General features: G+C 42.8%; 2 protein-coding genes across 2 annotated transcripts; both read left to right on the plus strand.

Annotated features, from left to right (window-relative positions):
* Positions 1-215: 215 nt before the first annotated feature.
* On the plus strand, positions 216-12,444 carry KDELR2 (KDEL endoplasmic reticulum protein retention receptor 2). The gene is made up of 5 exons (XM_086622344.1): positions 216-380; positions 7,261-7,361; positions 10,213-10,371; positions 11,284-11,536; positions 12,346-12,444. Exons 1-5 carry the CDS (start codon positions 290-292, stop codon positions 12,378-12,380), a joined length of 639 nt encoding a protein of 212 aa, XP_086478470.1. The 5' UTR covers positions 216-289; the 3' UTR covers positions 12,381-12,444.
* A 2,445-nt stretch (positions 12,445-14,889) lies between these two features.
* DAGLB (diacylglycerol lipase beta) lies at positions 14,890-27,934 on the plus strand. Its single transcript, XM_086622123.1, is given in 16 exon segments — positions 14,890-14,984; positions 15,624-15,775; positions 17,879-18,053; positions 18,702-18,963; positions 19,907-20,032; positions 20,987-21,114; positions 22,122-22,248; positions 22,613-22,646; positions 22,649-22,695; positions 23,142-23,219; positions 23,624-23,704; positions 23,796-23,923; positions 24,386-24,454; positions 24,553-24,625; positions 25,621-25,874; positions 27,216-27,934. Coding segments are annotated over 16 exon segments (2,022 nt in total). The 3' UTR covers positions 27,409-27,934.
* Positions 27,935-27,973: the final 39 nt, after the last annotated feature.

Raw genomic sequence — 27,973 nt, forward strand, 5'->3', positions numbered from 1 at the left:
CTCAGCGCCGGGGCTGGGAGGGGCGAGGGCGGCCGGAGGGCCCTCTGCGTGTGTCCCCGCCCCGGGCAGACGGGCCCGGCCTCGCCTCAGCCTTACCGCCGCCGGCTGGAGGCGGCGCTGGGCGGTCCCGGCGGCGGAGGGGCGGGGCCTCGCTCCCTCCCGTTTCCCAGGGTGCACCGGGCGCGGTGGCTGTCTGGCCACGTCCCCGGGCCACGTCGCTCGGTGCCCGCTGAGCTTACGCCATCTTCGCTCCCCGGCTCCGGGCTGCGCCGCCGCCTCTGCCGCCGCCATGAACATCTTCCGCCTCACCGGGGACTTGTCCCACCTGGCGGCCATCATCATCCTGCTGCTCAAGATCTGGAAGAGCCGCTCCTGCGCGGGTGCGTGCGGAAGGCCGCTGGGCGGGCGAGGGGAGGGCGGCGAGACCGGGCGGGCGGCTCCGGGCCGCGGTGCCTGAAGGGAGCCTGGCTGGGGGCTGGGCGCGATCGCCGCCTTCTCGCCGCGGCGGGGGGCGTGCTGCGATCGCCTCTGCCGCCGCTCAGAGACCGCTCGCTGAGGAGAGCTAAGCCCAGCCGGTGGGGGGGGCCGGGGGGCAGCGGGGGGTGCATGTCCCCTCTGCCTCCCTGCCTGGGAGGCGGTGGTACATTGGGGAGAGGCGGGGGGCGAGGGACTGCGCCCCCCTGAGACGCCCCCTGAAGGCCTCTGGGGCGGGAGGGCGGAACTCGCCCCGGGCAGGTGGAAAGGACCGATCAGCGCAGGGGAGAGGGGACTCAGCCCTCGCCCTGGCCGAGCTCCCTCCTGCCTCGGTGCTCTCCAGAACCAGGGCGTGGGGAAGCGGGCGGGCAGCCGCGGGAGGGAGAAGGGGGAGTCGTATTCCCCCTGCGGGGTGGGGGTGCGCTCGCGGGAGCTGCGGCTCTGTTGCAGGTTTGGCGTTTGCCGTTATTTGTACTTTTTTCCCGAGCAGCAGCGCTTGGGCTGTCCCCGGGAGGGTCGCTCCTGCCTTATGTAACCGCCCGTCGGCGAGCGAATGAATGGGGAGGCAGGTTGGGAGGAGGGAGGAATGCGTCCCCCGCGGGGCGGGCAGCCTCCCCCCTCCCCGCGCCCGGCCGCTAGCGGGAAAGGAGACGGAGCTTGTTTTCTCGCCTTCCCTGACAGCGCACAGCCTGCCGTCTGCGTGTGTGCTGGGCGGCTTCAGGCGCCGCTCTGGTGCCTGAAAGCTCGTTCTAGCGCAGCGCTGGGAGTCGCTGAGTTGCAGCCCGCAGAGCCCCAAGTTTCCCTCGCTCTCCCTTTCCCTCCGCGCCGGTTTGCGTTCGCGGCTGACTGACGCACCCTCTGCTTCCCTTTTGTTTTCCGCTCTCGCCGCGCTGAGAACTAAACTGTGATTCGTGCCGTTCAGGAGGCTGCTGGTGTGCTTTCTTGTTTGCATGAGCAACGGCAGCAGAAGGAAAGGAAAGAGGTTCCAGGCTGGAGCGAATCGGCTCTCAGTCGGGATCCTGGCCCGCTCTGACGTGGCAGCGGGAGAGGTGTGGCGGGCAGGGAGCTGGGTCCGGCCGCCTGCGGGCGGGGAGAAGCCCCGCTCCCCCGGCGCCTCTGCCAGCCCGGCTGGGAAACGCTCGTTCTCCCTCCGTGTTTTGTACGTGCTTGCTCGAGTTCCCTGTGATGTGGTTTGCTTTTTCGCTTCTGGTGTACGGTGTGGTGGTTGGAGGGAATTGCAAGCAGTTCGGCAGCATAGCTGGTTTCATAGAATCATAGAATGGCATAGGCTGGAAGGGACCTCAGAGATCGTCTAATCCAACCTCCCTGATTTATTTCGGAAAACTAGGGATCGTGATTCAGAATGGGCATTTTAGTCCTCTGTGTGTTACATGGATCCAGCCGTCAAACCTGGAAATGTCGTTTTTGCTGTGGACTGGGATTTGACTGTGAGCCTGATTTCTCTTCATTGAGCTTCTCCTTCGTTAGTAAGAGTGATTATTCTTGAAATCGGTTTGCCATGCGTTGACATGAAATACCGTTCAAATACTGAGTTAATGCTATTGAACAGATGTGTCTGTAAACTCTTCAGTTAAGAGCATGAAGAATTAGTTTAAGCTGCAACCTGAAAGAACTAAGAATGAGGAAATGAGATTTGCACCACAGGTAAGAGGAAGTACAGATTCTGTATGTTTTCATGTCAAGCCACTTTTTGCTAATGACTTGATAGTGCAAAAGAAAAAAAAGTACATGAGTAGCTTTGGTTTTAAACACACTTAAAGTAAAAACTGTTCATAACTTTACAAAAGAGCTCAAGCAAATGTCTCCATGGTCCAAATGCAATGGTAGCACAGAACTATTGTTTCTGAGGTCATGGAGTGCAAGAGCTCCTTCCTAATGAACTTTCCTGGCTCAGACTCTAGTGGATCAGGAATTCAGTCTGAATCTGGCAGGAGAGAGCCTGGCCTTCTCCAGCTCTACATCTGTAGAGTTCTGCACTCTGCCTTAGTTGAGAAATGCACTCAAGATTACAAACAGTAACAGAGTTAATAATCTAAAAACTATGTATCTCGTGCAGTCTGAAGAAGGAAAACGAGAAATTCTAGTGCAAGGCTAAAATTCAAATAGGTTTTAGCCAAGAGATTCTTAAGTGGCCTTTGGCCATGAGGTTATTTACACAGTATAGTACAATGTAACCTAGTTCCATCTTTGTACTTAAAAAGTGATCTGATGTTGTTTTAACTGAGGTCAGTCGTGATTGAGGATCTCTGTTACTAGGGATTTATTCCTAAGGAGGTAGGCTTGTACCAATCATCATTTTTGGTACTGCTTTCTCCAACATAAACGGGCCTGTATTACATAGGGTCTTCAGCTCTTCCCTTCACCAAATTAACCAGCGTCCCTGAACACATACATGGATAGGCTCTTTCAGTAGAAAACGTCTGGTTCATTCATTTTCCTGAGAAAAAAAAAAGTGAAATGAGGATGTGTTTGTCCTGGATTGTTTTTTTTAGTGTCTTCCAGTTTTGCTCGAGTCCTTAGGAGTAATCCAGGTCCATGTTACTTCTATGAGAGTGGTGTCTGAGGCCTAACAAGTTTGTCTAGAGCGAGAAGAGCACCTCAAAGGAACATGAGACTTTGTTTTTGGGGCTTCATCCTGTCCCTTGTAGTGGTTTGTAGTTGTCAGTTGTGGTTTCTACTAATAAAACTTCATAAGCATATATTCCCATAAAACACGTTTGTAAAGTTGTACACAACAATAACCCTTAAATTGTTACCAGTTAAATGTTGAGCAGCTGCTAAATGCCTCTTATTAGTGGGCTTTCTGCGATTCCTTCGCGTTGCATATTAGAACAGTTTACAAATTAAATAAACTTATACCTCCTGGTTATTGGGGACTAAGGAAACACAGACAAACCAGCCACTGCTTTGACTGTGCACTTTTGAAGCAGTAGAAGCTTAGAAAATAACTGAAGGCTTGTAACAGATTGCTGAACTGTAGGCTGTGATCCATGAAGAGCTGGCAAACCACATGGTGCCGACTCCTCTCTTCTGGTTGCATCTGTCTATGTCTGAGGCCTTTGTTCCAGGAGGAGCTCAGAGGCCTGTAAAAGCAGCTGGAAACAAGCGGGAGACAGCCTGTGTACCTCTGCTGCAACCTACTGTTTTCTGAAGACACATCAGTCCCCATTTTCTTTCCTAAGCGACTCCTCTAGTTGAGCGAAATAGGTGAGGCTAGGGTAATCTGCATCGTGAAGCAGTCTGTGTTTTCAGTGTTTTACAGACTTAATTTTTTTTCCTTATTTAGTCAATGCGTTAAAAAGAGAACAAGAGGAAAGCAAATCAAGTCAAATCATGGTTTCAGAGCTGGCAGGGAAACAATTTTTTGCATGACTGGTTATTTGAGTTTCCACATTTAGAATTTGGAAGAATGTTTGCCACTCCAAATAACAGCTCAAAAATAATTACTAGGAGCCGTGGGCAATGTAGCAGGTATCTCCATTATTGACCTCGTGTCATAATTAGGAAATTCATGAGACTTCAAGAATTCTGTTCTTTCAAACATTGTCTTGTTTTTTGACTGTTTTTTTTCTAATCCATTCCAAGTAAAATTAGATTGTTTGCACTGCGAATTACTGCCTGAAAATTGATTTGCTTTTCTCAGTGTCATTTGTCAAGTGTTAAAGGTGACCTGCAGTTGCAAGGCTGTCAAATTATATGCTGAATACTCTGAAAAGGCAGTGTAGATAGTAAATGTGTAATACTTTTGCTAGATAATGTAGCTGTCTCTCATAATGTTGTTTGTGTCTACTATGGACTGGATTGTACCCTATATTGAAGACGTTAGACAGTGGTTTTTTGCCACAGGCTGCTGATAATTTGTATTTCCTCAAAAAATGCTGATTTAGGTAGGTTTGGAATTTCTTTTCTCTCTTGGAAGGAAAATTTTGCCTTTCTCAACTGACAAATTTATGGTTAGTTAGTTTTTTTTTTTTAATCAAAAGTACAGGATTCTTAGTGTTTTATTAGCAGACCTAAAGAAGTTGTGGTTCTGTGGATGATGCGGACTTTGTACTGAACAAAACTACCTTTTTTCTTAAATACTTCAAAAAGTCTGTGAAGCATCCATGACCAAGTGTGGACTGGCTTTCCTTAGAAAAACTTTTGTTTGTAGATTTTATGATTGTGGTATGTAGTTCATAGTTAGTAGTGTACACTCTGCAGCCAGGCCGATGGGGTGCCTCTGCTGCTGCCTGTCACTCTACTTAACTCACAATAGCAAAAGGAAGTTGATGAGAAAATACTACAACTGCAGCTCTACTGTCCTCCCTGGCTGTGAAAATCAGCCGAGCTTTTGAATTAAAGTTTCATGTTAATTGCTTTTAGCTAAACTAGGGTGCAGAAGTTGAAGGAGTTTTTCCATGTGTGAGGATGAAGCAAAAATGAGGTTTGACTCTTCAAAATTTGATCCCAGAGCTTTGGGAAGAAATAATAATGCATTTATTTAGCTCAACAACTAAGTCATGTTTGTGGGAGTAAAAGGAAAAAAGGATGAGCAGAACATCAGTTTACTCTCAGTATATTGCAGTTGCTAACCATAAGCCTAGGTCAGTGCTGTTACAGGTATATTGATGTATTTCCTGAAGTTTTGAAACATGTCAAATTCATACAGCAATATTTACCTGTTTCCTCCCTCTGTTTTTGCTAGTGGTATAGATCTTACTTTCTCCCAGTTTGCCTGTCTCTTCATAGGTCTTTGATTTAAACTTTGAACCTTGCCTAGTCTAGCCTACTTAACTTGAAAATTCGTTTAAAATTGGCTTTAAGATGTGTTTCAGAAACATTTGACTATTCTAAGATTGAAAATTCAGTGTAAATACTGAAAACCTTAATAAAAATTACATCTTTTGTGTTAGGGGAGAGGTGAAGCTGTCAAGTGCTTAGAGGAATTTGTCAAGTGTATTACTTGTATTTATGTGACAATATATCCAGATCCAAGTTTATAGCCTTATCAATAATTAATGTATCTATAGGCTTTTTTGCTGTTCACAATTATTTACTAAAGAAAATAGCACGCTGAATAATTTAACATAACTATGTGCTGTAGCTTGCTGTTGTACTGTCATCTGTCCAGGCGGATTTCTTTGTCCTGGAGGTTTTCACCTTAGACAGTGGTGCTTGCCGAGAGGTTTTATTGGCGCGAGAGCAGGGCTCTGTCAGGAGCTGTAATGTTGGCAAGCACACCTGGGGCACAACTGGGTGCTGCTTCAGCTGTCTTTGCAACGTTGTTCTAGTTCAAGAAATGCCAAGTGTATTTTTCCCAAACTTTGGGAAGTGGCTTGTTTGTGGTTTGGGGGTTTTTTTTTTGGTTGATGGTTGAGTTTTTTGTTGTTTGGGAGTTTTTTTGTTTTCTTAATACTTGCAGCTTTTGTTCTATAGTTTACAGCCTGTGTAACTCTAGGTTTTGAGGCATTTGCTGTCTCCTGTTCTGCAGTTGCTTATGGGCAGTTGGGTTGTTCTGCAGGTAGTACATTAGGCTCACCTCGGAGACATTTCACATATGAAAGTTGCAAACAAAATGTCTTTAATTGTTACTGTTTCAGTCCATTCCTGTACTTCATGGGTAAACATAAAGTCCCTTTCATCTGGGCAGTTTATTCAGTGTTTCTTAGGCCAGAGTGAAAAGGAGTTCCGTAACTGCAGCAGCGAGCCTTTCTCTAATCGCTTTATGGCACTCTTAATAAGAGTCTTTCTCAGAAATTTCTCTGTATAAGGGGGCAAGGATTTTCAGCCTTGCATCATAACCTTCTCCTAGAAAATATTTTTCCTTCTTGTTATTTGACCACTATTGCAGACGTAGCTGAACAGATTCAAATATTTTCACCCTGGATGACTGAAAACAGGAATGATTGGAATAACAAGACAGAGGCGCAGGCTGGGTTGTCTTGTCCCCCTTGCTGTGACACACCACCACATCGGTGTTACGGAGCGATGCTTCACCTTGGTTTTAGGAGCTTTTAGTGACTGATTGTGCAAAGCTTTTGTGCTTCTAACTCTGCTCCAGGGGCTGAAGTTGAGCACAAACACAGGTTTTGATGTTGGGACTTCGGCCTAAAATCAAAAGTTACTTTGAAGATGCAATATCCATGTCTGTCATTTTAGCTCACTTGTCCTCTTCATTTTTATTGTGTTACAGTACATAGTAACATCTGGTTTTGACTGATATATTTTTCCCCCCTACCATGTGGCCAGTTAAGTTCTGAATTAAATTGCCTTATATTTTAAAATCAGTTTACTCCTTTAAAATCAGGTTATTGGTGCTAGCATACTTTCTGTTTGTCACTGAGTCCTGTAGTATCTATTGCACTTGTACTTTCCAGCTATTCAGCATCTGAAGAATTACTGAGGCATGTGACAGCACTCTGAGAATTCAAAGCTAATGCAGTTTTGCTGCATAGTGCCCAGTGACAATGCAGAACATATAGTGTATCTACAAAAATATCACCTGCAAGCTGTCCTGCTGTGAGTAATTTCTAAATCTTGTGTAGTGCCAGCACCTTTTTGCGGTAGAATGGTTTATAGGTAACTTGCTTACATTCACACTACCGAGATACGTGAACTTCCAGTTCTGTTTGTACAGCTTAGTTCTGGAAGCCTGGATTTGTCCTAATTTTTCAATCAACTTGCTTGGAAATAAAGGATATATCCTTTCTCATCTTTGGCATCAAGTGTTTTAAAGCACGTCATCGCTTTTTGAATAATTAATTATTTCCTTTATCGCTTTAGGTATTTCTGGGAAAAGCCAGCTTCTGTTTGCACTGGTCTTCACTACCCGTTATCTGGACCTCTTCACTTCATTCATTTCATTGTATAACACATCTATGAAGGTAGAGTATCCCGAAGAGTTAGAAAAGCTAGTAATGTTGCATGCAAAGTGCATAATTTCCTTAATAAAAGCCTCTTTAAATGGCCCACTGTACAATTATTATGGAACAAGTTTTAGACGGGCTTTGGATAGCGAATGTGGAAAATGGACTCAAAGCCCTACTTTTTCTACACTCTACATGCAATTTTTAAAAACTGTTTGTATGGGGACTGTGACATTTAGAACAAATGCCATTTTTGGTTATTGAAAATAAAAACTTTTGGAAAATTATTCAAATAAATTGTATTTCTCAATTGGAGACATTAGAGCTTAAATAAATCTCTTTATCGACTACAGGGTAAATTAGTATTCAAAATGCATTGCAGAATTGTAGCTAGTGTCTGCTCGAGGCTGATCAAAAGTTGACAGGGAGTATGCTTATAGGAGTGTAGCTTCCGTCAGATTATACCCTGGTCACTTGCCCACTGCATGTTAGTGAGCCCGGATTTGCTTTGTTATTTATTCCTGCAATTTCTGGTGCTGAGTACAAGAAAATAAAGCAGTAGACTGGGACAGTGTAGCATGGTTCTGGCACTAGTACAGACTGGTGCATCTGTGGCACCAGAGCTTTAGTGTGTCAACTTTAGTTCAGAGGATAGTATGACTTTGCCAAGAAGAAAGACTAGATAGTCAATGCAAAATATACTGAAGGATTAGGGGAATAACACTGTAAAATAAAATTTTAGATCTTAAGCCTATTCACACTGTTGTCTTCTAAGTTAAAGTCAAATGTGTATGTGAAAATTTTAATATTAAAAGTCTAGATGAAGAACTGTGGATTAAGCAAAATATTCTTGAAATACAAGCTTTTTTCCCATGTAATTTCTGAGAATATTGAAAGCCGCTGTGGGATGCACTGAAGGAGCAGCTAGGTGTTTTTGCAGTTTTATTTATTAGTTGTGATTCAGGGTCATGACCATGTCTTGTTCTGCAGCCTCCTACCAAAAAAAGGAATGAATATGGGAAGTGATACTCAACGTCGTACTGAACTGAGTCTTTCCAGTAATGAAAGAGTGGTCCTCTGTTCAAATCTAGTATTAACTTGCAAAGTGGAAGCCTCTGTTACAGTTTCAAAGGTTGCTGCATAGAGAGACCGTTGGATGCAGTTGGCTTGTCAGCCTGTTATTGTAGTGCCAAGACAAAGCTGCTTGAGTGTGCCAGTACAGCTTTGGGTTTTATCTACATAGATTTTGGAGTATATGGTACTACACAATGGTAGAGAACATAAACTACTATACAAATAAGCTTACTCGAAGCATAAATGGATGAACCTTCTAATCTGAGGAAAATACTGTAATTGGCAGCAAAAAAACAGTTGTAATTTTTGTAGCATTAGGATTTTCTTCAGTATTTTTAGAGAAATATTAATTCAACTACAGGTGCCAACTTGCTGTAATTGTCTGGCAGTGATCATCAGATGTTTAGGAAAAATGAGTTTCTTCCGTGTTCCATCAATATATACAGAAATACACAAACTGGCACTGTCTGCCTTTCTTAATGAACTGCAGACTTTCATTTTTGTAATTTGTAGTGTTCTGTATTTTACATTTCTGTTTCATTTTACCTGTATCTGAGTATTGGGTGCATTTCTCTGTGCACTCTGCAGGCATTTTTCTACCATTCTTTTATTTTGTTATCCTTAAAAATGAAAACTTTTTGAGTGTCCCAAAACACACTATAATTCTTAGGAAGAAATCTTTAATAAGAAGTTGGGCTTTATTTATACTTTCTTAGTGTCTTCTGTGACCATACCAATTATAATCAGTTTACCTGTATCTGATACTCTATCCTGTGGTCATTTATCTCCAGTCAGCTGGGGTGCTAGTGTAGTAAAGAGTCTTTGGATTCTAAGCTCCTTAGTGTAGTATTTGTAGCATTTTGTATCTCTGAGCAGTGCTTTTAGTGATCAGTAGCATCTGCAAACAGTGGGGTTTTAGATCTGTTACTTCTCAGTTGTAAAGATCTACATTTAATGTGATAAATGGTTTGGAATATTTAATCTTTGTGATGAAACAGAGACAGAAGCTAAACTATTAGTCTAGTCTGCTTACTGTCTTGTCTCCAGGACATTGTGAGCTATGTCCTGATGATGGCAGATGGAACTTTAGAAATCATGCATTCTCTCTGATTCTGTTTTCTCATCTGTAAAATAAGGCTATTTGCCTGTTCCATGGGGAATAGCTATGAATTCTGAATATCAACTGAAACTGAGTTCTGGTTCAGTGCTTCTAGCAGTCTGTTAGTTTTTGCAGGTGGCCACTTGCCACTCTTCAGATTTTAGAGATGCTTAAAAGACTAAATGAAATCAGCTAATTTGTGATATGTTAAATGGCTGAGTCTGAGTGAGACTTATTGAATCCGTTTTTAGTTGCCACGTGCTTTTTGAATGTAAAAATACCCCTTCTGTCATTATTGCATGTAAGCACGTGCATGTTTTTAACTTAAATGTTGTGAGCCAGTGCTGCTCCTCAGTAGCAGAAGGGGTGTCCCCTTCTCCAGTCATTTCCTTAGTTCTCTCTACTCGAAGGGTCTTTAAAGAAACTTTGGACAGTCACACTAGAGGCAAGGTGATGCTTTTAAAGCAATAAAACCAGTACAGCCCAGAGTCATCATCGGTTTTGAATTACTGCTCTGCTGAGAAAAGTTAAATGCTGCTACACAGCCTGCAACTGCAAAAGCCTGTAAACAAACCATACAAACAACCAAAAAGACAGCACTATTCCTCTTAGTGCCTGGGAATATCTTGTTTGGTGAGTTTGATCTAATCCTGCAACCTGTGTGGATTGTTTTGTTTGTGTTTCCTTGCTCTTTAGCTGATCTACATTGCTTGCTCATATGCCACTGTGTATCTGATCTACATGAAATTTAAGGCCACCTATGATGGAAACCATGATACATTCAGAGTGGAGTTTCTGATAGTTCCTGTTGGTGGACTCTCGTTTCTTGTCAATCATGACTTCTCTCCTCTGGAGGTGAGTTGATTGTGGGCAGAAGGTTATACCTTTTTCTGTCTGATATTTAGAACATGAAGATGAGCGTTTTTAGGCTGATAAGGAATGCTTGAAAGATGCTTATGTTTAGTAGATTCCAGCTAATCCTGTTTCCTTAATGCATCTTTACAGTGTAGATGACTTCTGTGAAGATTTAAGGCACTTCAGGAGACTAGCATTACCAACATTGATTGTTTTATTAAGCAGAAGACTATCTTTTCCCCAGTACACTCTGATGGTTGTATTAATTCAAAAGTATCCTTCCTTTTGTTTTGTTAAAGAAATGCCCCAAAATGCAGTTTTCAATAGTTGGCGCCACTTGTTGAAACAAAAGGAATTACAATAGTACTAAAACTTTGTAGAATTGCACAGTCTGGAGTATTAGAAAGAATTGCATTGTATTTGAAATGCAGCCATGTGTTTTCCTATCAGAAAAATGATATTAAAAATGTAATTATAGATTAGAGTTCAAAGAGGTAATTTTTCCCCCAAAATAGAGAATAACTTCAGATGCTTATTTTAAGTGGATCAAGCTGCATTTTTATATTGGAGTTGAATGATTTTATTAGAGAGTAAAGGAATTTTAATTGCAACACTTGGAGACACTGTTGTAAATTCTGTTCTGTGTTAACTCATTCTTTAAACCAATAGATTAGAACAGGTGGAAGAACATGGTTTGAGAGTCTGTTGTCTGCTAAGGGAGTCATTCCCTGGTGCCATCCCAGGGTCGATTATGAAGCTTTCACTTTTTCTTGTACCAAGGGTAGTTTGCCAAAATACTCTACCTGTTGGTAACATTGTTAGAGAGTGGAAAGTCAAGCCAAGTCAAATATCCTCTGTGCTTCTGTTACCAGTAAGACAGTTGAATATACCTGTGGGTTTTTTTCCTTTCAGATACTGTGGACCTTCTCCATCTATCTTGAATCGGTTGCTATTCTCCCTCAACTTTTTATGATCAGCAAAACTGGGGAAGCAGAGACCATCACTACTCACTATCTTTTCTTCCTGGGTCTGTACCGTGCCTTGTACTTAGTCAATTGGATTTGGCGCTACTATTTTGAGGGATTTTTCGACCTCATAGCTGTTGTTGCTGGTGTGGTCCAGACCGTTCTTTACTGTGACTTCTTCTATTTGTATGTTACAAAAGGTAAGTAATGCTGTAACTTCCAGCCTCAGGTTGTGAAAAGTAGCAATTAAGATGCTCATAAAGGTCTGCTGTATTGACATTACTAGGTTGTTAATTCTGTGTGCAAATTATTGCTGAAACCTTCTTGATAAATCTATCAAGTACGCTTTCTGCTAGTGTGGGTCATTTCTGAGAGTTGTCGTAAGTGTAGATGTAATATAAATGTATAAATGGTCTGATGAACCTAATTGACAAATTTAAAATAAGTATGGCTAAATACATGTTGCTGTTGTCTTCACCGATAAGCATGATCCTCATGCTTCTCCTGACAAAATACACTGTTTTGTGGAGATTCCACACTTACAGACACCTTTTTTCTCTGTGTTTTAAATACCTTAAGAGTCCAAAGGATTTTGGATGTTTCTGTTTATGCTAAGTGTTAGAAGCAGTCGTTTCTGCTGGGTGCATTAGTAATTCTGCCCTTATTTGCATTCCAGCTTCTGTCATATAACTACAAAGCTGTGTTATTTTAGTCATAACTCTTAAAAAACCACAGTCATAGGCTAGTATGTCCTGAGGATGAAAAGTGAGAATTCCAGGGTGCCACAAGAGGGCAAGATTGGAATAGTTGTTAATTCGTCATAAGTTTTACCAATATGTATTGACACTAGCGAGGCGAGCTTGGGAGGGCTGTCTGCAGTGCACCCATATTGTAACAAAGTGACTCTGTGCAATAGGTTTTGATCCCTTTGACGTTTTAAGAGCGTGTGCTTCTCCTGGATCACATCTTTTGTTTTGTTAACTGTTTTCTTTTCTGTTTTTCCTTGCAGTACTCAAGGGAAAGAAGCTCAGTTTGCCAGCGTAAGTGCCAAAAACACCATCACCAGCATCTGTCCTTTTGGATGCTTGGACAGAACAATCCTTATCACAAGCAAAGGCGAAGATGCTTGAGACAGAAAGTCAGAAACACAGCTCTTTATAGTGCAGGTAGTCATCAGCGGCTCTGTAAGAATGGAGGAAAAACAACCAGCAGATTTCTGTTTGATGCATCTTGCCTTTATCTTTTTTATTACTATGTATAAAGATTTTTTACATAAAGAAACTTATACTGTATTAATAAATTCAGTGTATGGTTTCAATTGGAATAGTTCCAAAAGTGAGATTTTTGTGAGATTGTTTATGACTAGGAACAAGTGCAAACTTTTTTTTAATTTTCAAGAATTTCTTTGAAATGACTGATATTTTTTCTTTTTTTTTTTTTTTTTTCCCCAGTGCACAGGTATGTGCATCCTTGATGGATGGTAGTCATCTGTTCTTCCCTTTGATTCAATTTTTCATTCCACTATATTTATTTTTTTCCAAAAGCTGAATATATGTCAACTCTAAATCTGAAACCACCGATGTTTGATGTGATGTGCTGGTGCCCAGTCTTTGTGCCATCCGCTGACATGGCGTTCCTTATTTAAAATTTATGTTGGTGCCAGGAGGGGAACAGTCACCTTTTGTAGTTGTTCCCCTTCTAAAACAGGCTGATGGCAAGAGGACAGTAAGGAAATCTCTTGAGACCACAAGGATGGGCCCTTTCCTGTTTTGCCGCGATGTTTGGGAAGGTAGTCCAACAGTGCAAGCACTTGGCAGCGCAGGCCGTGAAGGGTAAGAGACACGGCTGCATGGCTTAGTGGCAATGTTTATGCCTGTGTTCTTTGTTCAGGAAAAGGTTAAATATCTGGGATGTACAGCCCTGCTACACCGTTGCAGCTATAGAAGTGGGAGACTTGTAAGCTGTCGATTACAGTAATCTGTAGGTGATCATTTTAAACAAAATCTACATTTTCTTTTTAATGAATGCTTTATGAGCAACTTCCATGTTCAGCTTCAAGTGGTTTTTGATGTCACTTTTGGACAATTTTTTTTTATAAACTTTTCAAAATCAGCAGCACCAGTTACCATTCTTTATCCTTTAAATGATTCCCTTTTTTTACTGAGCTGTTGCATGATTTATCCTGTGTTACCATCCTCAATAAACACTTTATGAAATGGTGAAAATGTTTTTTTTTTCTTTTATTCCTGAATTAAAGTTTTCTGTTGGCCTGAGACCAGATGAAGAGTTGTAGTAAGGATAAGTTGCTTAGTGTCATTGTTGGCTCTGTTGAAATACCAACTTTTCAAGGCTACCAGGGGCATTATCATTGAATGAGGCAATGGTGACCTTGTTCCGTGGTGTTTTGTGAGAGCTCAGTCTCCAGCCTAGTGCAGATGAGGGTTTGGTTCTTGTATGCACTTTTGATTTGTCTTCAAGAAATCATTTATCTTCTCTAACTTAGTTCACCATCGTTATCTCCCTAGTTAGTGATGGTTATCATTCCTAACTCCAAAGGTGAATGGTGGGTTTTATTTGCAGTGTCTCTGCTAAGATGCTTCAGTCTCTAATACTACACCGACCATCCCACTGCTCTTCGGCGTTACTAGAAACTGGGGTCTGTCCTTGGGATGAAATACAAGAGCCTGATTCTGGTGGTAGCCATTGGGCTACGTGAGCTCTGTCCTAGTTAGTATGAGAGAACGCTGTTCAGGATCTGGGTAGGTTATTTGCTTCCATGTTGTTAGCTTTGTCCTTTAATGCAGTTGCAGAGTGTCCTCCTTGGATATGATGTCCCGGTGCGTGCCCAGAACTGTGCAGGAGCACGGGCCTGTGCCTGCAGGCCGGGAGAAGGTAACTAAAGGCAGCACGTCTGGCTGGGTATAAGCAGCCATGACTCCTCCAGCCTCAAGGACACGTGTCGATGTTCTGACCTTGTTTGCTGCAGCTGCTGAGCGTTTTTGCTGGTTTTCTGGTGCCTGCCTGTCACCCGTGGTGGCCGAGATGCCATCCGTCGGGTGTGCCCGCACCAGGACGCACGGGGTGCCGGGACACGCAGGTATTTGGCACAGGGTTTGTTCCTTGTCCCCTGAACCCTCTTGCGATCGCCCCCTCCCTTTATGCCATCTTCTGTAGCATATCGGGCGGTGCCCCCGAGCCCGGCTCGCTGCCCGCCCACGAGACCCGCGCCGCTCCGGGCGCTCTGCGCATGCGCTGTGCCCCGGCCGGGGCAAGGCGGGCTTCCCGCGTCGCGTGGCTGCCGCGCACGCGCCCGGGGGAAAGCCCCGCCACGCCCGGCCGCCTGCGCGCGGAGCGGCGGGAAGGCCAGCGCCCCCCAGCGCGCGTGCGCGGCGCGGCCCAATGGGCGCGGGCGGCATGTCCGCAGGGCGGCTCGCGGTGGAGCGTCAGGGCGTCACGTTCCCGTGACGTGCCGCCGGCCCGGCGGGGGGGGCGGGGCGGCGTGCGGGGGCGGCCGTGACCGAGCGGCGGCGGCGGCGGCGGCGCAGCCCGCAGGATGCCGGGGCTGGTGGTGTTCGGCAGGCGCTGGGCCATCGGCAGCGACGACTTCGTCCTCCCGGGGGCCTTCGAGCTCTTCGTCAGGCTGCTGTGGTAAGGCGGGCGCGCGCCGCGCGGCCGTCGGGCAGGTGCTCGCCGCGGGGGCCGCTTCCCGGCAGCTGCCGCTCGCCGCCCGCGCCGCCCGCCGGCGGGCGGGATTTGCGGTCCGCCTGCGGCTGACCGGCGCTCCCGGCGGCGGCGCTGCCTCGGGCCGGGCTGCAGCGCTGCGCCCTTCGCCTGAGGCGCTGCGGCGCCGGGGCGGAAAGCGGCGGGTTTGTGGCAGAGCCCCTGCGCTTGGAGAATCGCGGGGCGTCGTGCAGTTACGGCGCTGCCTTCTGCACGCACCGGACCGTGGCCAGTCGGCTGAGTCGCTGACTAGCGCTGATGTGGTTTCGTTATATCACGAATCAATATGAGGATTCCTTTGTTTGAATCGGCCCGGGTTCTTTGGGATCTGGGGAGATAAGTAGCACCATAAAGGGAGACTGTCGCTCGCTCTGCGAACGACTGTCCTGTAATTCCTGCCATGTATTCTCGTAGTCATCTCGTTCTGACAAAACTCCTTATAGAACAATCCCTTTCTATGAATCTTTGTGAAATGCTTTCATTAAGGTGAACTCTTTTTATCAGATGATCACTTTGCAGTATGCACTTTTTCCTTTCCAGCATAACTTTTATCTTACTTTCCTGTAGGTGGATTGGAATTCTTGCTCTGTACACGGTTCATAAGGGGCAGTTTAACTGTCCTGGAGGAGGGTTACTTCACAGCTACTTGCTCGTCCTCCTCATTCTCCTGGCTTCTATAATATGTGCGTTATGTGCTCTCGTATACATCAGTATGCAAGGTAAATAGTATTTTACATTTATCTAGTAGGATTGTAGTAGATACGGTTTTTTGATCTGGAGTTGAATTCTTTTGCTTTTTTTTTCTTTTTAATGTCAAGTGCTTTAATGGTAGTCAAACTTGAGAAACTGTCAGCATTAATGCATTTGCTTTAATGGTATTACCTCCGTTAGCAATCTAAAATGAATGGACACAATAGCTTAGTGCAGCTAACGGTGATACGTTCATTGCCATCAGAGCATCTTCAAAACTTCCACTGCATTCACCATTAATATGGGACCTTGAATGGACCACAGGTCAGCCTCTCTGACAGGAATTTAGGGGGATTTATCCAAAATCAATTTCTCATCTGAAGTAACATGTTAATCTGCCTATGCAAGGCAAAGCTTAGTCATATCTTGCAAAAGTTCATTAGCTGCAGTGGGTTGCTTGGGAATAAAAACCACGTAGGAACATGATCCATATAAATGCCGTAGTAAAACTAATGCAATTAAATACTGTTAAATAGAACAAGGACTTGCAGCTTGAAGTGAATGGCTAAACAGAAGTAAGGACCCCAGTGCAACTTCTAGTCGTTTGTAGAAGTGCTTCATTTGGGGTTAAAGAGTGATAGGAAAACGTTTTTCCTGGTGAGACACCTCATTTCCAAGGTAGTGCTCGGAAGATTAATCTTAAATACGTGTGTGGTCTTTGGAGTAATAGATGAGACCCCACAATTTCTAATATATTGATTCTCTCAACACACTGTAAATAAAAGAGTATTTAAATTGTTTAAGTGGAAAGATGAATAAAGAGTGCATGAAGAGAAAGTATGATAGAGCAGAGATGTGGATGATAATCCCGGCCTTGAATCTAACCACTGGTTTTCCTAAAGTTTCCAGAGGGGAGAAAGGAAGATTAGCCAAGGTATGCTATTTATATTTATATCAAGCTTGAGATGAGAAATGTAACTGTAGATAGCAGGGAGAAAAGAGCCTTGTTTGATATAAAAGTACAGCTACAAGGCCATTCGTTATAGCTAAGAAATGGAAGAATTCTGAGGCTGAGTTTCCAAGAAAATCAATGGTGACATGTCATGGACTGTGGTTATCATGTGTGGGTTTGGGAGCAATGGTTCTTACACCACCCTTTGCCCTGTACTGATGTGGGCGTTAGTGATGCAAGTGGTGAACCTGACTGGAGAACTCATACACTGGGGGGTTGTGGTGCTGGGAAAGAAAAGAAGTTGGTTTTAGGAACCACAGTTCCATCTGATGGCATCTGTGTAAGCAGCCATGCTGCTGCACTGCAGGCTACAACCTGGGAATGGGAATACGTGACCACTGGACCGAGGGCTTTTTAAACAGCTTCGTCACTGGATGTGAACCACAGCTTTGGAAGCTATTTTCCAATTTTAAAGTTGCTTTTATTCTGCGGTGTTTAAGCCTTTACAAATTATCCTGCGTACACACAAGCATGCACACCCCACCTCTTCATTGCCCTGCGATCAACAAACTGGTTTAAGATGTTGAGCTGGCCAAAATTGCTCCCTTTTTTATTGCCTAAGAGTGCTAAAAGAGGTTATTAGTAAGCTGACAATACAGAACATTGTCTAAGCAGTATTTGTCATGGTAATGGTGGTCCTATTTTGGTTCTTCTAAATAAAAATGTGAATTTGTTTATTATTTAGTGACTCGGTAAACAGAACTTCGTTATAGCCCTGCAAAGCAGCATCTAAAAATTAAACACTCAGCCAACTAAAAGCTAAATAGAATAACTATAAAAGCAGGCACCGAAAGTCACAAGGAACTGTAGGTGAGCCAGCGCTCCAGTATGCAGCCTTGGCTTGCGCTGGCCACAGCACTACTGTCTCAAGTTCACTGCATTCTCTGACTAGAGAATGATTGGGGTATTAGTAGTTTCTAAGAATCACAACTATAAACCCATTGTTTTTCTTTTCTCAGCTTCAGTGATAGCTTTCCAGTAGTATGAAAATACTTTATAATTTCAGTTAAGTTTCTTACTTTCTGTAAAGCTCAGAAAGTTCATGTATCCAGATAGGATTTTATGTGCTTAAGATGCATTCATAAACAGTTCTTGTTTTAAATTCTCCCTGTGATTACAGGAACAATTTCTAATCCAGGCCCAAGAAAATCACTTCCCAAGCTGCTTTATACTCGCCTGCTTCTCTATTTGCCTGAGTTCATCTGGGCTATTGTAGGAGCTGTATGGGTGTCAGATAGCAGTGTGCACTGCGAGAAGACTGTGATAAATGTCGTCATTGGGACAGTTATTGCAAGGTAAAGATGCCTCCCCCCAAGTCTAAGCTTGATCGTGTATGTGAAATGGGAAATAACACTTATGTGTTTTTGTGTGTGTTTATTGAAGGCTTTCCAGCAGTTGGAGACTTTGATATTTCTTGTAAATTATTGTGGTTTCTCATAGAAGGGTTTTCATTGGGAAAGGAGAAGAATTTTTAAATCTAGACAGCTAGAATGAGTTGGTGTCCTTCTCTAAACAAGGTTGAGCTACTTGCCTTCAGGGAGCACGCGCTAGAGTGAAGGAAAGGAGGTGAAGATCAGAAAGGGTAAGAGAGAGAGATGGGAATGTAGAAAACTGGATAAATGTGAAGAGGGTAGTAACTGGATCACTGAACTGGTAGTGAAAAATGGAGCCTTCACACATCTGGGTTGCTATTTCCAAAGCACAGGGCTGTGATTTTGAGTTTGGTGCCCTGTGTGAAACGAGCTGCAGCCTTGTTCTTGTGCCTAGTGGATTGAAAGCCTGACAACAAAACGTGCACCCTTAAGGCAGTAACAGACTGTGTCGATACAGTATTTCATACCTAACTTTGTCTTCTGTCTGTCAGGATCTACAGTTGTGTTTTCTTGCATACGTGTCTGAAGTATCTCGTTTCATGGTCTTTTTATCCCACCTCTCTTTCGCAGCTGGGTTATCATCATCTTTACCGTCATTGGAGTTGTGATCGTCTTTGATCCGCTTGGGGGCAAAAAGACGTTTTACCTCACTGATGGCGTAAACCGGAACCTGGAAAGCAGTCAGTCGGGGCAACTGCTGTATAACGTGAAGAGCACTGCCACCAGAGTCTGGGAAAAAAGAATCCGGTTACTGTGCTGTTGCATTGTGCAAGATGATGACCATCGAGTGGCTTTTACCAGTATCGCAGAGCTTTTCCGCACCTACTTTTCGGTAAGATGGAAAGCTTTTTTCTGTGTTCTGTTTTACTGACTCTGAATTTGTAGACATTGCAGCACACACGTACCTTTGTTGAGCCACAGCTCCCTGTCACCCTGTGCCTCGGAATCAGCTTGTGAATATGCCAGTTCCAAAACTGAGTAAGGAGTCATACCCGGAGCAAAGAATCGGGCTGCTTTCTGACTATTAAAAGAAGGAGCCCCATAGTACATTACGGCAGTCTTCCCATTCTGAGCCACTTTGGAGCATGTCCCAGACTAAAGTGTGCACGTGCGGGAAGTTGCCTTTTGGAAATGGAGAGCGTCTGCCAAATTGGAGTCTGCACAGTGTTGATATAGCTCAAATTTCTGTCACCTCCTGCTTGAGCAGTCCTGGTTCAATGTTGATTTTGAAATCTGTTCATGATTTCAAGACGAGTAGTTCTTGTTTATTAAGCAGTACTCGGGCACGCTGGTTTATAGCTACAGCCTACTCAGTGGTTTATGGGGTAAAGGGTGTAAGCCGTATGGAGAGATGACTGCCCCAGATAGCTGAGTAAAACCCCTTCAGCCTTCTCCTGTGTGAAATCCTTCTTAGCTGCTCTCAGTGTAGAGGACTTTTCACGTAGAGCTTTTCACATAGTGGTATAGAACAGTGATCGATAATGTCTGGACCACTATTTGCGATGTGGCTGAGCGGGTCCTCTGTCAGGTGTTTTGTTAAGTGGTGAAACTCGTGTGTGGAATTGTCAGTCCTGCTGAAGAAGACATTCAATACGTACAGAACGGGTAGGAGGTTAGATGCTGCTGAGACCGGTTTCTCCAGTGCACATTGTCTCAGAATGAAATGTATTTATATAAACTGAAAAAGTAGAATTCCATGTGCATTTTCTTATGAGACAGTCTTGCCGTGTCGAGGTGCGGGATGGTTTTAAGCACTCTTTCATTTCTTTGTACAGGACACTGATCTGGTGCCAAGTGACATAGCGGCTGGTTTGATTCTGCTCCATCAAGAGCAAGATAAAATGGAAAGTTGCCCAAAAGAGCCTGAAGAAGTCCTGTGTCAGTCACCATCATCTCTTGTGGTAAGGTAGAGTTGTTGCAGCCTCTGGTGCAGTTTCTGTAGGAGATGTGCCAGCTCAAACTGAAAGGCAGTTCTTTGTGCTAGGGTTTTTTGGTTTTGTCTTTTTTTAACAAGATTAAATGCTACTATAAAAATTCACAACAATTAATCATTAATACATGCAGTGAAAACATCTTGATGAGTTTGCACTCGAAACATTTGTCTGCTTTTGCATAAGTAGAACTTATGTATGAATGGGGATTTAAGTACAAAACGGAACCATTTCAGACATTTGATTATTGTTGAAGAGCTGGGGGATAAAGGGAACAGAGAGACAATTAATATTTAGCCCTATTTGTGTAGAACCGAAAAGCTAGTCTTTTAGTATTGCAGTCTGAATTAAATTATGTCTGCTGCAGATACCCAGGCAAAATAAGAATCAAAACCAAGTTACAGTTTGCTAATTGGTTTTTGCTAATCTTCTATTGTAAAATGCCTTTGTAAATTACTTTACCTTCTTTTTGTCTGTATTTCATGGAAGTATGTAATTCTCCTTCAACCAATTTCTATCAAATTCCTTTTGAATCCAGCCAGTATGATGGGGTCGTGCTTTAAAAGTCCTTACCAGAGAGATCTGCTACAGACTCTTTAGTCCTGCCTTTGACATCCTTAAGGAATATATTTGGAGTGAATGTTGTTTTCAGTGTTGAGCTTATCAGTGTGTAAGTATTGGAAGAAACTAATGTAATGAGAGCTTTTAGAGATTCTTGGGCTGTGTAGCTATATGAATAAACACAGATTTTTCCTGGAACATGAGTGGGTATTTTTAGTTCCTCTTAGACCTTGAGGTTTTCCTTTTGGATAATGCGTATTTCATCATGCCTTGATTTTCACTAGTCTGTGTTAGGTTTTATTCTGAGGCTAACACACCTTTCTTCCTCTCTATCCCTCGTTTTCTTTCCCTGTGTCCTTTCAGACAGATGATTTGGATATTGAACTGGACAATGCTGCTCACTATATGCTGTTTGCTGCAGCTGCTTATGGTTGGCCCTACTACATATACACCAACCCATTTACTGCACTCTGCAAGCTCAATGGTGACTGGTAGGTTCAATCAAGAGCTTAAAAACACATAACTTCTTTTTATTTAACTAGCATTAACAGAAATAAAATAGTTGCAGTAGCAGTATTTTTGTTGCGTTAAATTATATTGCTCTTTGGGAGTACGTGAGCTTGACTGTTAGAGTTATCTCTTACAAATTCAAACATCAAAGTAGAAACAAAATTCCAACATCTTTCCAGCCTTAGAAACAGATTAGCTTTTGTTTCTTAAGAAAAGTTTGTGATCAAGATAAATAAAATTCCTTTAGCAAGATGACAAAGGGAGAATGGGAATTAAGCCAAACGTGGTTTAAAATGAAGATTTTTAGAGCTGCCTTTTGGGCACATATGTATATATAGAAATAAAAGTGTAATGACAGTTTTCCTGTCTTAAAGGAATTGTCAAAAATTACCTGTCCCTCCTGCCTCCATTTTATTCCCTTTTGCCCTGTACTCAAAAAAAATGTTCACAGTCATTATTGAGGTATGCATAAGGCTGTATAGGATTACTGTACGTTTAAGTGACCACTGATGTTGTGACTGTCACCATGATTTTCTTAATTAGTAACATGAAATTATTTAACCTACTGAAATATAAATGACTTGGAAAAAAGAATCACACATAATACAATGAATGAAACGTGAGATAAGCCTGCTGTACAGAATTTGTTTTGAATTTCCGTTTTGTTTGTTTGTATTTTCTGTCATTGGCCTGTCCCGTAGTCTTAAGAATTCTTTTCCTATTGCATCGTTTGCTCTGCTGATAGTCCTGTAGCAGTGGTGTATTTGCCAGTCCTTGAAAATGTATGGCATGCTGCTCAGGTAAAACCAGCTTTGTGGGCAGAAGTAACGTCTTGTATCAGACTACCAGTACTATGGAAAAACAAATTATTTATAAAAAAAGTGCATTTGATTCCTGGCAGAAATCTGCAAATGTAACTGAGTTTGATTCCTTGAAAGGAAACCTAAAAAATTTGAACATGAAAGTTTCTCTCTTCTGTGTTTGTTAGTTGCGGAAATAGACGAACGGATTCTGATATAACTGGCAGTGATCGTCATAACTTTCACTTTGGATCCATCCTAAAAATAACAGGACTGCAGTACAGAGACTTCATTCATATCAGTTTTCATAACAAGGTAAACAATCTAGACAGGCGTTCAGCAACAAAACCTTAGTGATTAATTCCGTGAAAGCAAGGGGTGAAGTTTCTACTTTGCCTTCAGCGTTTATGACATGCAGATGGCAAAGCCAAATGAAAACAGGCCCTGAAACATTCAGTTCTGATTTTTTTTCCCCTAATCTAAAGGAACAGCCACAAAACCATTGACATAAATCTGCCTCAGTATTGCAATAAAGGCACTTACAATAACTTGATAAGAAAATAATTCATCTTCTTTCCATAATAGAACAAAGAGAGTTCAATAAGAGAGCTTTCAGAAGAACAAATGCTTATTCTTATAAAAAGTTGCTGTCTTTACTGATTACATTTTCCCCCTCCAGATCTATGAGATTCCATTTTTTGTTGCTTTGGATCACAAAAAGAAGCTATTGTGGTTGCAGTGAGAGGAACCTTGTCTTTCGAGGTATCATCCATCTAATACATAATTAAATTTATATAAGTGGGTAAACTCCTAGGATCTAGAGGAAATTGTGTTACACTGGCATGTGTGAAAACATCTCACTCACAGGTACAACTCTTCCAGGCTTAAGTTATAAGCCCTCCTGTCCTTGGATGGGTAGTATTCCCTGTGCCACTGGAAGAGAGTGCGGAGGGCAGGCAGTAGTGATTCCTTTTCACTGTGAGTGGAAGTGCATTTGTAATGTCTGTGCAGCTTGGAAATAGTTGCTGAAGTCAGAATTGTGATTGCTGTATGTATTTGCTGGGGTGGTGGTTTATGGTGGGTTGTGTTTTGTTGCTTACAAACGTGGAATTCAGCTTGATGATGTCCCTCTGGCAATGCTGAGTAGCAAAGCCTCACCCGTGACCCACGAGGCCCTCAGAGAGGTCTGACAGCAGCTGTGTTTGCAGGACATTCTCACGGATCTGTCGGCAGATTGTGAAGACTTGACACTGGAGGATGTTCTGGAGAATGGCTTTGTGCATAAGGTGTGTGCAGTCTGCAGCTGTTTGTAAATCATCTCAGCAGTAAGAAAACTGTAAACACTTGGGATCCTTTAGTTAGACAGAAGAGTATTCTCCTTGTGAGATGGATTACCCAAATTATTTCAGTGACTTGGTTGTTGCATCAAATACTGCCTCTGGAATTGCAAGGCAGAATTTGTAATCCTCTGGTCAGACTTTATGTCATTAAATAATCCAAAAACTTTTTAACTGTTACATGCAAGACCACTTGGTTATAACTAGACCTCTGTCAGGAGCATGTTAAAAGAGACCAGCTTTGCAAACAGAAAGTTGTTCTGTGATGGTGTTGTACTGTGATATAAGTATACGTTTATCACACTTCAGGTAAGATACACCTTTCCCATCTAACTTCAAATTCTGTCTTGTAGGGAATAACTCAAGCTGCAAATTACATCTATCGAAAGCTCATAAATGATGGAATTCTAAACCAGGCTTTCACAACTGCTCCAGTAAGTTACCTTCCAAACAATTTGCTTTGCCAGAAACATTACACAAAGCTTTTTCTGTGTCCATGTTTCACTCTTCTCTTTCTCTCTATAGGAATATAAACTTGTGGTAGTTGGTCACAGTCTGGGTGGTGGAACAGCTTCTATATTGGCGATCATGCTCAGGAACTCTTTCCCAACATTAAGATGTTATGCCTTTTCTCCTCCAGGAGGACTTTTAAGGTAAGAGACTTCTGTTATTTGGTTCTGTCTAAGATGCAAAAATCTTCAGTGTAGTTGACAAATTACGTTAGGTGTTAACTGTGTTAAGAATTTGTTTATGCATTCTCCACTAGAATTAGATCTGCACCATCTTGAGTTACAGTCGAGTTCTTGGGGGAGTATTACAGAATGAAATATATCTAGTGAATTCCCTCAGATAGTATAATTAGAGTTTAAAATAAATGTTTGGTAACAAAATGCTCACCTGACTAGTCTAGCGTGGCCTGTTTGACATCTGTACCTGCCCTTACAATCAGCACTGAAGTTACTCTGTAGCAAGTAGGTCTGAAAGCTGCTGAGGAACTGACTGCAAAGGCTGCTGCTGCCACACGTTTACGTTGTTATTGAATGGTAATGATCATCATAAAACTAAAGTGTGCATATCTCGTCAGTGTATCTAAAGTGTATCTTTTTTTTTTTAAGCAAATCACTTGCCGATTACACTAAGCACTTCATTGTTTCTGTCATTGTTGGAAAGGACCTTGTTGCAAGGTGAGATGGAAATATTTTTAAATTGTTCTTTCAGGGATGTGTTAGATGGCAGAGAATAGGAGGCTTTACTTTACTTTGTTCTGTGTGTGTTTGAACAGGTTAAGTATGCCCAACATGGAGGATTTAAAGAGGAGAATAGTGAGAATTGTGGCAAACTGCAACAGACCCAAGGTAACTAAATGCAGTTAAAAGTCAGTGGAATTGTTACCTGGGTAAGGCCTCAGCTCTAATGAAGTGACAGTTGGTGTGTGTGGTTTTGATCTTAATGTGCAGAGTTACAATTGTGTTTTGGAACAAAAGTGTTTGGTTTTAGTTCAGCAACATTTGTGTTAGCCTCTTATCTTGTAAAGCTGTCTCGTTGGAAATTAAGATTCAGCAAGACCTGGAAGATACCATGCACGACATCCAAGACCTGAAATTATCTTTTTGCTAGCTTTGCTGATAAAGGAAACTATTGAAAAATGAAGATGGAAAAAAAAAAAACAGCTAAAATTATGAAAAAATCAGTAAGACTACTTACTTTAATAACCATTTAGTATCACTAAGTAAATAAATTAGTGGGTTTACTTAAATTTTACCTTCAGAATTCATTTGGAAAGCAAGCATTTCTCTGTTACGGTGTTAATTGATTACCTCTTCTTTTTACTGTTAGTGAGAAACACAGTTTTGAAAGTGCTGGAACAGTGTGTCAGGCAAGATGATTCTGGAAGTATAGCGGAGTGGCTTAAAGATTCAGGACTGCCACTTCTGAACATCTAAAGTTAAATTTCCTGTACCCACAAGATTTCCATGTAGTCCCAGGATGAGGAGTCATGTAGAGCACCTGGGTGATGTAAATACAAATAAGATAATGGACAGTTAGAAGTTACAGGTACAAGAAAACTTACTCTGCAGAGCAGAATCCACATGGTAATTGAACTGGTAAAGATTGCAGTGTTTTCTGTAGCCATGTAACCTGGTGGCTCAGGTTAGATATTGGTCAAATATGGGGAAAATTGGGTAAGGAGGAGATTTTATCAAACAAAAAGTTTGGGGAGCATGTGCATACAGTCATTTCTCATCTTTTAATTGTCATTTCAGAGGATGTGTGTGCAAGCACACAACTAGAACAAGTTACTTGAAGAGATGCCAAACCTCACTTTGACTGTTTTTCTTTCTGAATTCAGTACCAGATTTTGCTGCGTGGGTGTTGGTACGAAGTCTTTGGAGGAGACCCAGATAACTTCCCAACTGAGCTGGATGCTAGAAATGAAGATGCCCTCACTCAGCCACTTCTCGCTGAGGAGAGTTTAATGGTTCATCGGTCACCTTCATACAATGCCCTTGAGGATGAATCGCACTTAAATTCACCGCCTCAGTATCCTCATCTGTATCTTCCTGGAAAGATTATCCATGTTGTAGAAGAATCCAGCTCTAGAAGGTAAGTAGAATAGTGAATACCACTGTCATGTTTTCCCAAAATCTACTTCAAGGTGCTTCTCACTTTCAAAGTACATGTTTCTAGCTGTCTGCATCTCCAATACCCATCTTTGGTGACTGCGCATTAGCCGGGCTTTCAGTTTTTATTCTGTGCCTCCCTGCTGCTTCCTTTTTCACTTTGAGCCCTGGAAACTGTTTCTCCTTACGCCTGCTCGCCTTGCTCTGCCCATGTATTGCATCTGCTCAAGTGATGATTTTAAACGCTAAGAAGACAGTTCAGCTTTGGCATGCTGCAGGTCCCGCCTGAGCCTGCAGACCTTGCAGTCTTATCCTGGTAGTAGCGAAGTGGTAACAAAATACCTAGTTGTTGAGCAGTCACATGAATATGGGTGATAAAAAGAGGCAAAATATTGCCCATAATCCCAGCCCAACCAGACTGGAGAGGTCCGGTTGCGCCAGTAACCAGGGTGCCCATGCAGCCTCTAGTTTCCCATCCTTTGCTGCTTTTTTGTGGACACAGGAAGGTGAGACAGCAGAAAAGCTGAAACTGCTGGAAGGGTGAGCATTGTGGGTTTGTTGGGGCAGTGTTGTGTTAAGGGGTTTTTTTTGTTTGTGTTTTGTTGATGTTGGGTTTTTTTAGACAAAACAACCTGAAACAGCCCACAAGCCTAGATAGTTCTTGATATCCTCTCTTGTGTCATTCTGAAAGAGGAATAAGAGCATCTGTAACTTGCACAAGACTATCTTACAGAAGAAAAAAACCACAACTGTACCTTATAGAAGAGGAAAGAAAAGGGCTGGAGAAGAAACCCACCGTTTCCCTCCCATTCAGTAGATTAGTATTTTATTTAAGCTTCAGATCTTTAATGTTTAACAATTTTAATATTAGTTTTACAAGTTAGATACTTTAACGCTGTGACCTGGCAGGCTTTCTCGATGGCTGCTCTTCTACTTTACTTTGAGCTCATTTCTTTTCCTTCATTTACTCCACAGCACAACAGTTGATCATGGGTTTTTTTCTTCATTTGACTAGCACACAACAGTCGCCCCCATCATGTACCATTCTGTAAAATAAAATCTTAAATACGTCGTATGTGCAGCATTAAATCGTACCTAGTCTCTGCTGCTGCCACTGTGACTTGTTCCCTAAGCGTGGTGTGAATGCGCAGTGCGCAGCCGCTCACCCCCTTGGCTCACCGTGTTCCGTGTTTCTCTGAGCAGGATTATGTGATAGTTTCTTTCACTGTTAAGGTGCAACGTGATCTGACGTACCAGTACACCAGTTCTGACGGTCTGAGCTGCTGTGTTTGTGGAGTATTTATTTTTTTTTTTTTTTTTTAAGGTTGTGCTCTTCGGACATTAAATACACGGCAAGGTGGTCAAACGAAACAGTCTTCAGCAGCATTTTAATAAGCCCGAAGATGATAACAGACCACATGCCAGATGTTGTGCTCAAAGCTCTGAACAGTTTGTCTCAGGAACATGCGTCTTGTATTTCTTGTCAAGCACGAGAATGTAACACCAACGTCGTATAACCAGAGCTTGAAAAAAAGGCAGGGGTTTGTTCTATTGCAGGTTTCAAGTGTTGAGGACACATTCATTCCACTTTCATAGGTAAGTGGATTTCAGTACTTTTCTCACATTGCATAAGCTAAACAAGGGTCTCCATGCCCTTGCCTCTGCAGCGACCTCAAGTACTACTCTGCTGGTAAAGCAGATCCTGCGTTTATGATGAAGGTTGAGGTTTTACAAGATGGAACAGTACGAGAAGGTCCCGCCAAGCCTCTGTGTGCTGACACACGAGCTGAGGGGCCAGCTGAGTACTTGAGCAAAGTGAGGGCACGAGGACAGCTTGGCCTGCTGCTTACAGCAGAGCCCTGTCAGACCTTAAAAAAAAAAAATTAAATAAATTGGGTTCGGCTTCCAAGTCACTCCAGGCCCCTGTCACAGCGCCCTGACAGACCTTTGGGAAGCTGGAGGGGCCTGTGCAAAGGGCACTCAGTGACAGCGGCACAGGAGTGCGCGATGGTGGCACCATTGCAGCGGCTGGAGGTGGGCGAGTGGCAGCATGCGGGCAGCCGTACCCCCTAGCAGGGTGCA

The sequence above is a fragment of the Tauraco erythrolophus genome, chromosome 17 (genome assembly GCF_009769465.1).
Source record: "Tauraco erythrolophus isolate bTauEry1 chromosome 17, bTauEry1.pri, whole genome shotgun sequence".
NCBI classification, from domain to species: domain Eukaryota; kingdom Metazoa; phylum Chordata; class Aves; order Musophagiformes; family Musophagidae; genus Tauraco; species Tauraco erythrolophus.

Coding starts and splice junctions, on each gene's coding strand:
- KDELR2 (XM_086622344.1), top strand. CDS start 290: ATGAACATCTTCCGCCTCACCGGGGACTTGTCCCACCTGGCGGCCATC. Junction 7,362..10,212: donor TGTATAACACATCTATGAAG/GTAGAGTATCCC, acceptor CTTGCTCTTTAG/CTGATCTACATTGCTTGCTC. Junction 10,372..11,283: donor ATGACTTCTCTCCTCTGGAG/GTGAGTTGATTG, acceptor TTTTCCTTTCAG/ATACTGTGGACCTTCTCCAT.